The sequence below is a fragment of the Meleagris gallopavo genome, chromosome 3 (assembly GCF_905368555.1).
Source record: "Meleagris gallopavo chromosome 3, MGAL_WU_HG_1.1, whole genome shotgun sequence".
NCBI lineage: Eukaryota > Metazoa > Chordata > Aves > Galliformes > Phasianidae > Meleagris > Meleagris gallopavo.
The window spans coordinates 44,159,249-44,174,046 of NC_139406.1; the positions used below are offsets into that span (position 1 = coordinate 44,159,249).

The window sequence follows — 14,798 nt, forward strand, 5'->3', positions numbered from 1 at the left end:
CCAAAACTTGATTCCTCCCATATCATAGATACCTTAAACTTCCAGGCTGCTCTTCACTAACTTTCCAAAGTCCAACTCTGAAAGGGGATTCAACTTCCACTTTATAACACAGCCAGTGCAAGTCTGGAAGAGTTCATTCTCACTTCAACTCTGCATTTTGTAAGTAATGGTCTCATACCTCTGTTCAGAAACTCATGATTTATCTAGTCCTTCACTAAGGAGATTTCTTATCTTCATCTTTCACTCAACTTCTGATCTTATACTTATTTAAAAAACAAACAAAAAAAATAAAAATCAAACCAACAACCAACCAACAAAAAAAAAATCAACCACCACCAACAAAAAAGGCTTCTAACTTATTCTGTAGTAAAACACACCTTCCTGATCTTCAAAAACTATTTTTTTTTTCCATCATCACTTGGCTCATTTGCTTCTAGCTTCTGCCTGGCTACAACCCTTTTCTTTCCATTTTCTTGACCTTTGTCTTTTTTCCACTCATCCACACTGAAAACATTATTTTGCTCCCAATCTTTTGATCTCTGTCTTCTTCCTCCTAACAATGACATACTTAATTCTCTCCACAGTTCATACTTCTCAGTGTTTTACTGCTTTGCCCTTGTATCCTATCAAAATATCTAGCCAGCCAACACTAGTCCTGGCTTTCTCTCAACATCTGTTTCCTTTACTCCAGTTCTCACACAGCAATATTGTTCTGGCAAATACTCCATGAGCAGGGTACTTCCTCCATTACTAATTCATTTTCTCCTCCTTTCGTTCCGCCAACTTCTTAGCTAAAAAACTCTTAATTCTCTAAACTTTACTGCATCCTAAATTCTTACTTTTCTCCACTCATGACTCATTCTTCAAATCTTCCCCTTCTTCTTGACTTCTTCCTTTACACAGGAATTTGAAGCTCAGCCACCTCTTCTCCTCACTTTGGATTACCAATGGAGATGATCTCACCTGATCTATTTCTATGATTCCTTGATCTATTATGTTATCTATTCACATCTATTCCAGTGCTCTGAGTGAAACTCCTAATGATTTGCTCCCAACTGATTTCCAGAACAAGCTCTCAAGCATTCTCATCTTCTCTCCTACTTCTAAAATTAGTTATAGGTCTGTACTGGGTCTGCCTGGAATGAAGTTAATTTACAGCAGCCCATATGGTGCTGTGCTTTGCATTTGTGGGTAAACAATGTTGGTTACACAGCAATGGTTTGACTACTGCTTACCAGTCCTTGCAGTATTAAGGCTTTCTCTCTCTCTTTGCCCTTCTCCCCCACGTAAACAAACTGGGAGTGGGTAAGAAGCTGGGAGGGGACACAGCCAGGACAGCTGACGCAACTGGACCAAAGAGATATTCCGTATTTATGAAGTAATGGTCAGCAATAAAAACCTCAACAAAAGGAGTAAGAAATTAGGGATATTTGTGGCTATAGAAGTTATCATCCAAAGCAAATATGTTGAGGTCCAGATTCTCAGGAACTTGTAGGACATCACAAAGTAGTGAAAGAATTCCTTTTTCCTTTGCCTGCACATGCAGCTTTTGCTTTTCCTATTAAACTTTTTTCCTACCTTCTTGGATCTTCTTGATCCAAGATGTTTTTTCCTCATCTTTCTCTATTGTTCTTCAAAAAGGGGCAGTGAGAGAGTGGCTGGGTGGGCATCAGGCAGCTGGTCAAAGTTAACCCCTAACATCTCCTTTTGAACTGTTTCTATTCCCCTCATGACTCTAGGCTCTGCTTCTGAATATCCTCATGTCCCCTCTCAGCTTCTCCAAAGATCCCACTGGATTCTGCTTCTGCTTTCTTTCTCTTCTTCCTCTATAAAGCAGCCCTGGGCAGCTCATCTTCAAATACAAATTCAGTTACCACAAGAAATCACTGATCTGTTTCTTACCTACAATAAAAAGTTCATTCCATCTCAATAATATCTTCTCTTGATGTTACTAATCATATCACATCATTCTTAACTTCACTGAGACCTGTGACTCTACCTCATCTCATCATTCCCATAGAGAATATAACTCTCCTTAGAACCATTCAGGCTTACAATCTGAGCATCTGTAGCAGGCTGCTCCACAGATTTAGTCAAAATTCTAATTCAGACTTCCATTGTATTTTTGCTTCCATTATGCAATGACTATAAAAACTGGTTATTCTGCTAGCTCTGCCAGTTAACAATACCAGCAAGTACTCTCAGTATTTTCTTTGTTCCCTTGGGATGCCATGAATTTTGTCACATTTCCTTCAAGTTTTATCTTCATATTGGGAGCAAAGCCTTTTTGGAAAAAAACAAAAAACAACCAATGACATTGCTCTTTTTCTTATTTCCCTGCCTTCCCATAATCCACTTAAACTCCTCCTGTGAATGCAAAAAAAAACCCAACACTTAATGGCTAGAGATGAGAAGCAGACAATTAGGGGCAGTTCATGATGCTGCTTATATAATGTGCACTTACCATTTGTATTTCTATTTTTTTTAGGAGTTGTCTTTGCATTTAAGAGAAAAGCAACTACTGAAACCTACCTTTTACAGAAGCCTCCTAGATCCCAACCCCACAATAACCCTCACATCTCATCCAATCCCACATCCCCTGGTTTATTCTTTTGTTCCCTTCACTGTTTCAACCCCTCCTAATTACCTCAACCCCCTTCAAAGCTATACATCTCTATCCAATAACCCCACTTCTTCTTACATCTTTTCATAGTGGCCAAGGTAAAACAGCAAGTACTTATCTCAGTATGTAAATGCTTTTCATTTGGTATCTGTCCAATCAACAACTGGCAATTACTGAACTCTAACTACAGACTGTATCTTCTGTGAAGACATTACTCTGGGGGTCTCACATTTACTCTGCTATTGCTGTTGGTTTTTTTTTTGTCTGTTTTGTTTTGTTTGTTTTTGTTTTGTTTTAATAAAAACACATAGAGACATAATTACCAGGAGACTGTGAAAAGAAAAATATGCAAAAGCTTGCTATCAGGTTCTAAAAAATCATTTAGGAGGTCTTACAAAGAGACAGGCAGTACTGACATTTCTGTATCAAAAGGTTACTAAAAGAATACAAAAAAAAGTAAAGTATCAAATAAAGGGCAGTAAAAAAATACATTACAGGTTACAACTTATCCCAACATTTATCAATCAGTGATGAAATCAGATACCTACATACCAAAACTACAGTTAAGCCTCGATGACAACTGTAATCTACCTCACATTGGTTCTGCTTTGGTGCATATTAGCTGTTCCAATAAGACAATGTACATTATGTGCTACCCTTTGTTAGCCTTTGCTTGTCTTCACATGTTCTATAATCCCATTATCAGTCACAGACTTTGCCTAGTATAATTCTTCAAAATTCAGCAAGCATGCACACATTTTTATATGGAAAGGTCCTATCCACAACTGAAATCTCCACATATTAACACCATATTAGTAAGGAACCATGTACAAGCATCCAAGTATCACCACTGCTATCAAAAAAAAAGAAATTAAAACTTTTTTCATTTGCAAACAGCATGTCAACTTAAACCTGTTTTAATAGCTTCAGCGTTAATTTTGAATTTGTACAGTTAGGCAAACATGTATCAACTTACCTGCAAAATCTTTTACATTCACATTTGCACCTAAACTGATAAGTTCCTTAACTTGTTTAACATCCCCTCTAATTGCTGCCATATGTAAAGGAGTTTCCCCCCGTTCATTTCTCTTGTTAACTTTGTCCTTCTGTCTTGAAGAGGAGCTTGGAGTTTTCTTTTGTGTTGGTGTTGCTTGCAGAGGATGATTCAAGTTGGAATCTACAAAGTAAGTTTTTAAATGGTCATTCATACTTACTCATGAGTATTTTTGCTTCATTTTAATGCTTGTATTCAAAAATGATAATTATTAGTGAATAATAAGGGATGTGATTGATACTTCACACGTATCAACACAATGGCCACTTGCAATGTAAAAAAAGGATGCCTTGCAAAGTTTTACTATTTTAAATATAGATTTCAATCCTATCCAAACTACAAAAGTTCACATACTCCAGCATAATTTTTTTCTAAAACAGGACAAAGCATTACCAGTGTTTTATGTACGAATAGACTTTCCCAGCATGAGAGAATAAAGAATATGCCTTTGTCCCCTGCAGTATTCCAGAGGAGCCTTATAAAGATACCTCCTCTTGCCATGAAACTGTCTTCCCCTTCTCTACATATAAACAGTTTTAAATACAGTGGGACACAGCTATCTGGCTCTCTTTCTGAAAGAAAATGAATATATATTATTTATTTTTTTTTTTAAATGCAGCCTCTCGCTTTCAAATGCAGACTTTGTAAAAACACCTGTAAAACATCATCGTGCATAAAGATTTTTTTTTATTTACAACTGAACGATGGATAGCTTGAAATTCCAAGTCAAAAAACAAGGCATCTCCCTCCCCCATTAAATCCTAAAGAGATTACTGAGCTTCCTTCCAAATGAAAATAAAAATAGATATCATTTCAGTTTAAATAAGTGTATGGTAATGTATCCAGGTAAATAATCAAAGAAAGAAAACTCATTTTCAGCTTCTACAGCTATCATAATGCAAACATTTACACACAACAAATACAGGAGGTCAAGAATTTTTTAGCAAGTTTCTCTTCTACAGAAGATAGAGTTTTACCAGAATTAGTAATAATTCAAAAGTCTTCCAATAAAAATCAAAGACTGTAGAAAAACGCTGGGTTCATAGTATTTTAATGGGGAGAGAACTAAACAAGGAGAAAGAAGAAGTGTTAGCTTTGTAGGATCACCTGGACTGTTGTCTCTTGCTGTCATCTGCATAAGAAGTGCCATCTGTTTGCGCTCTGACAGAGGATAACCAAAAAGAATGCTAACTGGCGCTGATTTCTTATTTCCAGCATCCTTCTTCACTTTCTTTTTCTCCGGACCTTCCTTCTCTGGAAATATTAATGTTAAAAGACTCAAACTGCTGTTATACTACAACATTTTTCTAGAAATAAAATCATCCTTTCAACGTATGCGAATTGGACATTGATGACAGCTGATAAAAAGCAGAAACTGCATCTCTGAACTGCATTTGCATTGCATTTGGTTAACTGTTTTAATCATACCAGGATAAAAAGCTAACAAGGTAAAAGAAGGAATGAATTAAAAAATTATAAAAGATGAAAAACCTGTTTCACAGCAGTAAGACTGTCTAAGTCACAATTCTAACCTTCAGAGTATCAAGTCAGACACTTAACAAAACATTTAAGATCGACTAGTTTACTTTCAGCCTCAAATACAGATTTGACACTCTCCTTTAGTTTTCCTCTCTGAAGACACCATGTTAAAAAGTGAGTAAAACTTCATACTTATGTCTGTTAGATAATGGGATAAATCATTGTTTTTCTTAAACTTATTCTGCTAGTTGAAGTCAGAGCAATTTCTTCTCTAAAATATATATCCTTCAAAACCATACGGCAATTTCATGTATTTCATATATGTAACTTATTTTATTTTATCAATGCTTACTAAAGCTCTTTAACAATAATCCATGTCCAAGCTTTCAGCCAGGAGCTAAAATTACACGTTTTAATAAACAGATAACTTCTAAAGCTATTCAGTACCTATGAATTCTCACTGATCTCCAGATCAGTTAAGCGTACTCTGAAATCAGACAACTTTTTATTACTCTAACAAATTTAGAAACTAGAACTTCATGCAAACTGGAAACTTTGGTCTGTCTTCCATCCTTTTCAAATATTCTTCCTTCATTCTTCCTTATCAGTTTCTCCTATACCAATCAGAAACATTTAGCTTGAAGTATAACAAAATACCTGATTTGTGAGTAGTGACTAGACAGCTTTTAAGTGGAACAACATCTCATGATCTTAATATAAGACAAGCACAATACATCTCAATCCATCATGTTTCTTCTGGTACAACTATTCCATACATCTCCTTATCTGGTAAGTATTTTTTGTCTGTATTTTCTGGATACAGATATTAGCTTGCATTTATTTATAGTCAAGACCATTGATTTCTTCCAGTTATCTCAGCTTTCCAGGCAACTGCTCTTTTGCTATCTTGAAAAATTCTTGTTTCGATTTTCCAAGTAGTTTACATTACTTACATGTTAGATCTATAATAGCTAACTTTTTCTTCAGAGCCACTAAGATTACTGCTTGAAAAGCAGACTTGGTGATTTGGAATTACAACTTTTGAAAGTTTTTTTAAAAAGTCTAACTGATACTGTCAAGAAGAAAAAGCCTGAAGATTTTTCTAAAATAGACTCAAATTAACAGAAACATCATCTCAAAATTCTGAGTAAATAATTCCCTTGGTTGCTTTCTCTAAAACCCCAGGTTCATGATTAGCTTTTCCATAGATTGTGTTCATTCTGCCATAACCTCTACTTCTGGTAGATTCTCCATCTCCCGCCTTCCCCCTTCTGTAAAAAGTCAGACATGACTCCACACCCTACAGTTATACCTAACGACCCACAAAGAAATAGGCAGAACTTAATAAGGAAGAACTGCTGTTGTCCACTTCCTCTTCTGACTGGCTGAGGTGCTTGACAGTACTTAAATACTAAAATGTGGTTGTAGATGGTTAACTATTAGTTAAATAAGCGCAACTGCCACACTGATCTTTTTAGTTCTTAGCAAAACACCTTGCATTTTATTCTTGCAGTAACTGATTACCATTTGGTAGGTACTGTTCATCCAATTTCAGTTAACGTTAGTATTTTGGGCATATCAAGGTTGGGGGAGGATGCTAGCCGCAGCTTTATTTCATTACTATCCCTGTAATCTATATTGGTCTTCCAGCTTCCTGTCCTAAATCTCAACCTTAAAATACCTGTGTGACAAAAGCTTTATTAAACGTCTGCCATCTGCGAAGGATGAAAGTCTTGCCAGACTCTCTGAAGCAGACTTTGCTAACTTTCTGCAGAGAAGGAAAAATTAATAGACACAGCATATAAGAAGCTTAAGTCCCACTGAGGTTCCTAAATATGAGCCATTCCATATTTCATTAAGTCCTGAACTGATCCTTGTTATCATCTGTTTTTCTGCACTTCCGTCCTCAGCCCTCTCTGTGCTTCTCTTTGTTTCATTTATTTCCCTTTAACTCATTTTCCGCCTTCCTTGCTCTCTCTCTAAATCTCATCTTCTAAGCTTGATTACATAGAAAGGCTACAGTAATGCAATCCTCCTCGGGCACAGGAAGGCAGGTAGGGAATGCACATCCGAAATTCCACAGTAACCAAATATAAACAATTATGACCAAGATCATTCTAAGAATGGAAAGGTACAGACCTATAAAAAAAAACCCTAAAAAATACATCCATCATGTTTAAAAGGATGCAAGGAGACAATGACATCCCCTTTACATATGTGAATGTTGAGATTTTTCTAACCTGTGTGCATTTCACATTTCTGAACATCTAAAAATACATTCAACACTGCTACCCCATTTGTAGAAAATCTGCAGATAGGAAAACTTAAAGAAAAAACTACAATGAAATGAAAAAGTTTCAGCTTTTCAATGTGATTACACCATTCCCTCTCTAAGGACAACATAATCTGTATCCTTCATCAGTTAATGTAGTACTTCCATCAGAAGAATGCATTTCTGTTTATCTGGCATGATTTGCTGTTTCATAGCTTATGCTATTGAATGCTCATGATGCTCTTCCAGAAAAATGCATTCATTTTCTTTCTGAATTACTCCTTATAATTTTATAGGTCCATTCAGCTTGGAAAAATAACACATCAGAAAAATAGTGAAATAAATATTTTGATTATATTTCAGGTTGTTTTTTTTTTTTTTTTTTTTAATATGGGTATTATACAGGTCTGTATCTGTTTTCTTTTCTTTTTTAATCAATTTTCTAGAAATATTACAAGTGGAATTTACTCACGTATCACATTAAGCTTTGTCAAACAACCTCAAGGTCCATCTCAATAATCCAACTCACTGATGGATTACCTTTTGCAAAACATTTTTAGATGTTACCAATTACGACTACCAAATGAAAATGCAGTTGTACTCACCAAGCTATGGGACCTTACCAGCCAAGGGACACAATTGTTAAAATTTACATTAGAATTCATAGATCTTTTCAGAAAGGCTGCAAAGCTCAACACACAAAATGAATATAATCAATAACAAAGCAAAAATAAAAGCGTCTCAAGACTGCAGCAGGTGCACCTGATAATTCATTTGCCACAGTCCATCCTGTAAGAAGATATTCTCTTCAATGATCAGGAACTTCCATTGAACTTACTGCAAAATATATTTAAGATTTGTTTTCACTGCTCCAAGACCGTCATCTCACAGAATGCTTTGCTTCAATCAGCAGGAAAATTCCAACTTAAACTGGAGCCCTGATCATTTAGATACTCTTTATCTTGTAGCAGAGAACGTTTCACAGCTGTCTTCTTGATGTCTGTACGATTTTAACAATAATAACTTCCTTAACAGGCAGATATTATCAGTTTATGGAGAATTTCACTATAAAATTGACTGCTGAAGCCTTTTTTTTTTAAAAAAAAAAAACAGGTTATTGTTATTATTATCATTATTTAGATTTTGAATACTTTCTGTTTTCAAACCCTATATCCCAATATATATTCCTATATCCCTTATATATAACCCAAATATCTTCCTTCATATTTGCTTTCTTGTCACTTTTTGGTGTTTGTCAGTGGTTAGAACAGCAGGGAATTTCTTACTTGTTATTAAACAAAATCAAAACTCTTCAAATGGATTCATGTTTAACTATCTTTATTAAATAGCCTTCATAAAATGCAGCCAAATCTACATGGATAACATTCCTTGTAGGAAAGTAACCTTTCAATCCAATGCTTAAAAAATAAAGTTTAAAAATAATATATTTATGTGGAACAGGGCTTTAGGTGCTTTTAAGCACCTTTTTTTTTCCTGGCAGAAGAGCTTCCTGAAATTTACTCCGAGCTTAATTCTACTGGAAGGAAAAACATCAGAATCACCAGCAATTATTTTAGGACAATTTAAGCATGATAGATGATATCCCAAAATAACGAATATACCTATTTTTCTGGATTTAAATAATTTACAAATTCTGGGTCAACTAATTTCTAAATATTTTAGGAAAATAAATTGGTAAATAGCATAATATATAGATTTCTCTTAGCAAACCATGCCAAGCTAACAGAATGTTTTTTCATAAAATAACCACGTCGGTGGATAAAGGAAATAAAGCAAGAAGACCTTGGCAAAAAATGAATGGAAGTTAAAAGACTAAGTGATATACATCAAGAAAGAAATATCCTTATTATTGACAACAGCAGAAGACAGTTCAAGACTGCAAATAAATCTGCAGATGATAAAGCTAAAAGAACAAGAGTTAGAGAGCTCCATCTGATCACAATAACCTGACTTCAGTTAGTAACACACTGTGATTGACTGCTGCTTAGTAACACATTATGACGGACAGCTCCTTCCTATACTCAGTTAAACAGGATTAAAAGGTGATGAAGGGAACTCATAGTATAAGGCATAATTCAGAGAAATCGAGGTACTGTTGTGATGCCTAATTAATATTCACTTAAACTTACATAAACATGCACAAAATCGTGTCTACTTTCCTGCCTTTAGCCCAAACAACAGATAAAGATGCAACAGCCCTTTTAATAGTTCCTCTAATCCTAGTGCCTATACAAAGTGTAAGTATATAGATTGTTATAAGAGAGTCACATGAAACATACGTAGAACGGTTTTTTCTGGTTGTCATTTAAAGTTCAAAGACATGACTGCATTGTGTCTGGATTACCTTAGAGAAAGAAACTGAAATAGTCAGAAAACAAAATCAACATATTACTATAAACAGAAAATCTGGAAGACAATTTCCAAGGAAAGACAGACAAATTAGTTTCTAATTGTAACTCTTGCTCATCTGTGAATAGCCAACTATGTAACAAGATTACAAAAATAATAAAAAAAAACCAACACTTGTGCTTATCTTCACAATGGAAAGATTTTTTCCAATCTGCAGTTATGTTCATTATGTAAGAAACATACTTCTTTTCTCTTCAGGTTAGTAAAACGGAATGAGTAAATAAACTTCTTTGCAACAGCAGCATTTGCTTGTTGTTCTCACTTTGATGCAAACATGGGTTATCTAAAAATAATCTGACCAATTACATTACTGAAAATTAAAAAATGATATTTAAGCACTGTGAGTGATGGTCTTTCCGTCAAATGACAATTTTTTATTGGATAACTTCTGATCAAGGAATTTATTAAAGAAGGTATGAAAAATGTTTCTTCTTCTACCATCAATCTCCCCAGTTTTACACAAAGCTGGCACGTAGAATGTTTTGTAAGATTATTGGAGATTAGCTTCAATAAGGGCTAAAGCTATACCGCAATTAAATTTGATATCTATCCATCATACCTATCTAGCTACATAGCATTAGCTTTTTGTGGCAGCTTTTGATTGCAGAACAGGGATGTAGCAAGAGAGACATCAGCTTAGGATTCAAACAAGGACAGTACATTCAACATAGATCTGCTCAAACAAATAATAGCAAGGTACATAATAGACACAGCCTGCACAATAAAAGAAACTAAGACTAGATTGCTGTTGACTGAACATAGGCATACAGTGCCATTCAGTAGTTGTCTCATTGGCCCTTTCAGAAGGCCACACATCTCTCATGGCTCGTGTTACATGTCAGCTCTTGGCAGACTTAGCCACCACAGGCATCTCAACTGCACTGCATGACTGCATTAGACAGCAAGATTTGGTCCTAACCTGTATGAAATTATTAAGGAAGTAATCTAAAATCTAGACTTGAAAGTATTTTCCATTAGTTTACTATAGCAGTTTCTCAGGCAAAAGCACAATTTTAAATGTAAATCTAGATAAAAAGCAGGACAGGAATTGTTTCAGAGTCTCAGCTACTACAGGATACTGTCAATGAGTGTGATTGCATTCTTGCCAGAAATGACTGGATGTAAAATTTAATTTACAAATAGCTTAGTAGTAATTAAAATTTAAAAATACATTTACAAATGAAGTTAACATTCACTTTGTCTGTGCATGTTCACTACCACTTAATGTTTCTGGACAGTATCGGAATAAAGAAAATGAAAACAAAAAAACCAAAGCCCACATCACACCACCAAACCAAAAAAAAAAAAACAAAAAAAACAGGAAGAGGAGCAATTTGGGTGGAATTTGGGGGTACGGAAAAAAGATGAAACTACTGAGGAAAATCTGACAAAAGATGGTCCAGTGATGGGAAATCTTTCCAATGTCTGAAGCCAAGCTTGTTTTAGAAGTGTTGCGTTTCACTCTCATTGATGTCAGTTGTAATTTACTTCAGTGCCAAACTTGGCAGCAACACAAGTGGCTCTTTGCTCTAATCCTGTTGGTTTGGTACAGAATCAGCACTAAAAGATCTGTGGGGCTTTTTTTTTTTTTTGCTCTTTCTTGTTTTTGGGTTTTGTTTTTTTTTTGTCACAATCATGCTCCAGCCCTTATGGCCTGTGGAAAGCTTATGTACCAAGTTCCTCATCTGTCAAAAAGCACAGTTATCTTGTCTTCCTATCTCAGCAGCAATGCATTCAGAAATTTGCAATGTGTCAACAAAGAACCAGAGAACAAGCAGCAATGTTTGCTACACAGTGGTTAAAGCTATGTGCCCTCTGCTATTCTATAAGTATTTCTTGCCCCTGCTTGAACTGTTTTCATAATATCTCTGCTACAACTTACAAAGCATGAGACAAATGCTAAAATGACTTCCAAATATATTTAGTTCCATGAGGAAAAAGAATTATGGTATAATACCAAGCAATAAATTCAACAAATCAAATGCTGGAAGTGTACTTGTAAATTAAATATGGTCTTTTCAGAACCAAGTGGTATTATGAATAGTGTAAGACTTCAGAATTCTATGAACACGCTAAAAACTGAACTCTAAATCCAGAAGTATTGTTTTTCTAATGCAGCTATTTTTAATTTGGATTTCATAGCATATTTTCTTTAACAGAGATGTATATGTAACATCTAAGAACCAAACCATCTGCATGAAATCAATCCTAGACAAAACTTAAGCATGTGCATCAGTATGTATTTCTACCTTGCTACTTAATTCTACGTGTGTTAACAGAACTTTTCTAAAAAAAATAAAAATTGTATAACAAGCACTGTATGAGAAAGTGTCATACTGAACCTATGAGAACATATCTTCTGGTGGCCTTACAAGAGGGCATGGTTACTGTCCTGCTGGCAAAGGAATTCTTGCTGGACTGTGGCATATGTCTAGTCACCTAACCTAAGAAGTAATGGTACTCTTGGAATTACAACACCCAGATTCTTTCATCTTAACTAGAAAAGTGCCATATTTTGAAGCCCTGAGATCCATTCTAATAGAATATACAGGAAAGTCAGGAAAAACAATTTGCCTGTGCAGAAGAAGTATCCTGAACAGGTCAAAGGAGATTAAACTGAAATAAATATTTGCTCTTCATGGGTAGTTCAGTTAGTTCCATAAACTTAGCAACTTCTTTTACACAGAGGACAGAGCATCTCCCCTTCTTCCCCATTCTCCCTCTCCCAAAAATGCTACAGAAGGCTTCAAATGAAAGAACTTACATTATATTTTCATCTGTTTACTTGCTTAAGCAAATGGACTTACAGTGATGACAATGAAAAGAAAGACTTATGAATAAAATAGAAACAAAAGAATGAGGTTAGGAAAGAACTGGAAAATGCAGATAAACTACACTAGCACACAAGCTCTTGGTAATACCTGATAGGAAAACTTATCAGACAGAGATGGAACAATCAGAAACAACACTTATACTTACTATCCTTTTCTATAGGAAAAAAAATCACTGTAAAAACATAATACACAATTGATTAAATTAAGATGTGTTTTATCAACAAATAATTAGTCAAAGAAATAAAAAGGTTCTACCTGTGTCTGAATTGCGATCTTCATTTCTGGATGGACTAATAGTAAAAGGAAGTTTACGTTTCATGGAAGACTTTTCCTTCATCTCCTTCCCCACATCACTCCTATCCACTTTTGGAGATTTGCTGTAGGACGCAATCTTGTCCTTGCTCTAATGTAAATAAAAAGTATACTAAGTAATTTTTGCATATACCAGAATAGTTTCATAATGCATACAGACTGCAAAAAGTGCTATGTGAGACGTGCATGTGTATGCAAGAGTGTGTATTCCATAGTAGCTCATTTCAAAATGTTTTAAAGTAATTTTACTAAAATAATCAATGACAATTCTTTCTTTTTCAAGTGAGAATCTTTTGTGTTATATGCATTTCCAGATAAATCACTGTAGAACTGCTGTTCATTATCAGAGCCTTGACTAAATGCAAAGGAACAATACAAACTGGATAAGAGTTTGCTAAGTCTTACAGTCTTTAATGACCACCCCAGTATGCTACTCTGGCTATAGCATAGTAATCACATTAAAAACACCTTAAAAGCTCACACTTCAACTCAGACTGTGAACTGTAGTACAATAACAAAAACCTCTAAGAGCCTTCCCCTGCCTCCACCCCATCCACAAATTCATCCCTGTACAAAGCTCTCCATTTCAACAATGATAATAGCGTAGTGTATCAACTTCTGAAACAAAACTTACTAAGATTGTAGAAAACCTACGAGAAAATTATTTAAACTGGTATCAAATTCAGAAAAAAAAATAGGTAAAAGTTATTTGGAATGTTTAGATGCAGAACTCCAGGATTTTAGACTTATAAAGCATACTTTATGAGAAAAACAGGATGGGCACAACAGCAACTTCAAATATTTCATAATCTAGGAGGTTGAACTACGAGGAAAAAAAGCAACTTAGTGAGACAACTGCTTGAAAGAAACCTCTGCAAAGCCCAATGTTTTTGCTTATTAATCAAGAGACAACATAGAGACATAGCATTTTCTCTTCACCATGTACTAGCAGTATCAACTACAACTCCATAGCTCTATTAGTCAACAGATGATTGAGTAAAAACACTAGTAAATTAATTTTTGAAAGGTGGAAAAGGAACATACCCTTACTTGACAATCTGAAAAACAAAAGGCTGCTGCTTCTCTGATTAGAGAAAACTAGAAGCAACTCCAGGTAATAGACATTTGGCAGTGAATATGTACAAGTAATAAAGCCTACTGAACAGACTAAAGGGCTTCTGAGAATGACAGTAATAACCAGTGGCTGACTTTCCAACCCACACAACTGGGCAAGAGAGAGAAGAAAAGAGAATTAGCAAGTGAAAAATAAAATAATTAGCAGATATGAAAAGTGGTCTAATTTGAATAATAGTCTAAGCACAAAACAAAAGGAATAGAATTGAAAAAAGGTTACACAAACTGTTAGAAGTAATTTACTATACAATCACAAGACTGCACATTAAAAATAGTTCTTAACAGCTTCTTGGATTAAACTTCCAGTAAAGGAAGGCAAGAAGAAGTAGCAAGTGCTGTGGGTTAGAACATGCTCTTCAGCTTAAAGAATGAGTATTCACTGTTTCACCTGCTTCTGGTCCTGTAACAGAACAGACATCTTTTCTGTAGCATTCAAGCAAGGTACAAAATTCAGCCAGAACAAATCTATTAGTTAGTTTCAGGTGATCTGTGAAATGAAACTACAACTTATATCTTTTCTACCTGTGATTTAGAACATTTGTGGATTTTCTAAGGAAGGTCAGAAAACTACTAACCAAATAAAATACGGAATAAAAGCAAAATAATGTTGAGATACATCAACTATTGCTCCAAAAAGAAAGGCATTGTACATTCTCCATG

The 14,798-nt window shown here is 35.0% G+C and overlaps 1 protein-coding gene across 3 annotated transcripts in view; it reads right to left on the reverse strand.

Annotated features, from left to right (window-relative positions):
- ANKRD12 (ankyrin repeat domain 12) overlaps positions 1 to 14,798 on the reverse strand; it is a 60,791-nt gene that overhangs the window by 21,248 nt on the left and 24,745 nt on the right. For 2 of the 3 annotated variants that reach the window (XM_085220772.1, XM_085220773.1), the window contains 3 exons: positions 12,948 to 13,095; positions 4,785 to 4,931; positions 3,600 to 3,800 (listed from right to left, as the gene is read on the reverse strand). In XM_085220772.1, coding sequence (XP_085076898.1) covers positions 3,600 to 3,800; positions 4,785 to 4,931; positions 12,948 to 13,095 — 496 coding nt within the window. The remainder of the gene's footprint in view (positions 1 to 3,599; positions 3,801 to 4,784; positions 4,932 to 12,947; positions 13,096 to 14,798) is intronic. The other variant, XM_085220774.1, reaches the window with a different exon arrangement.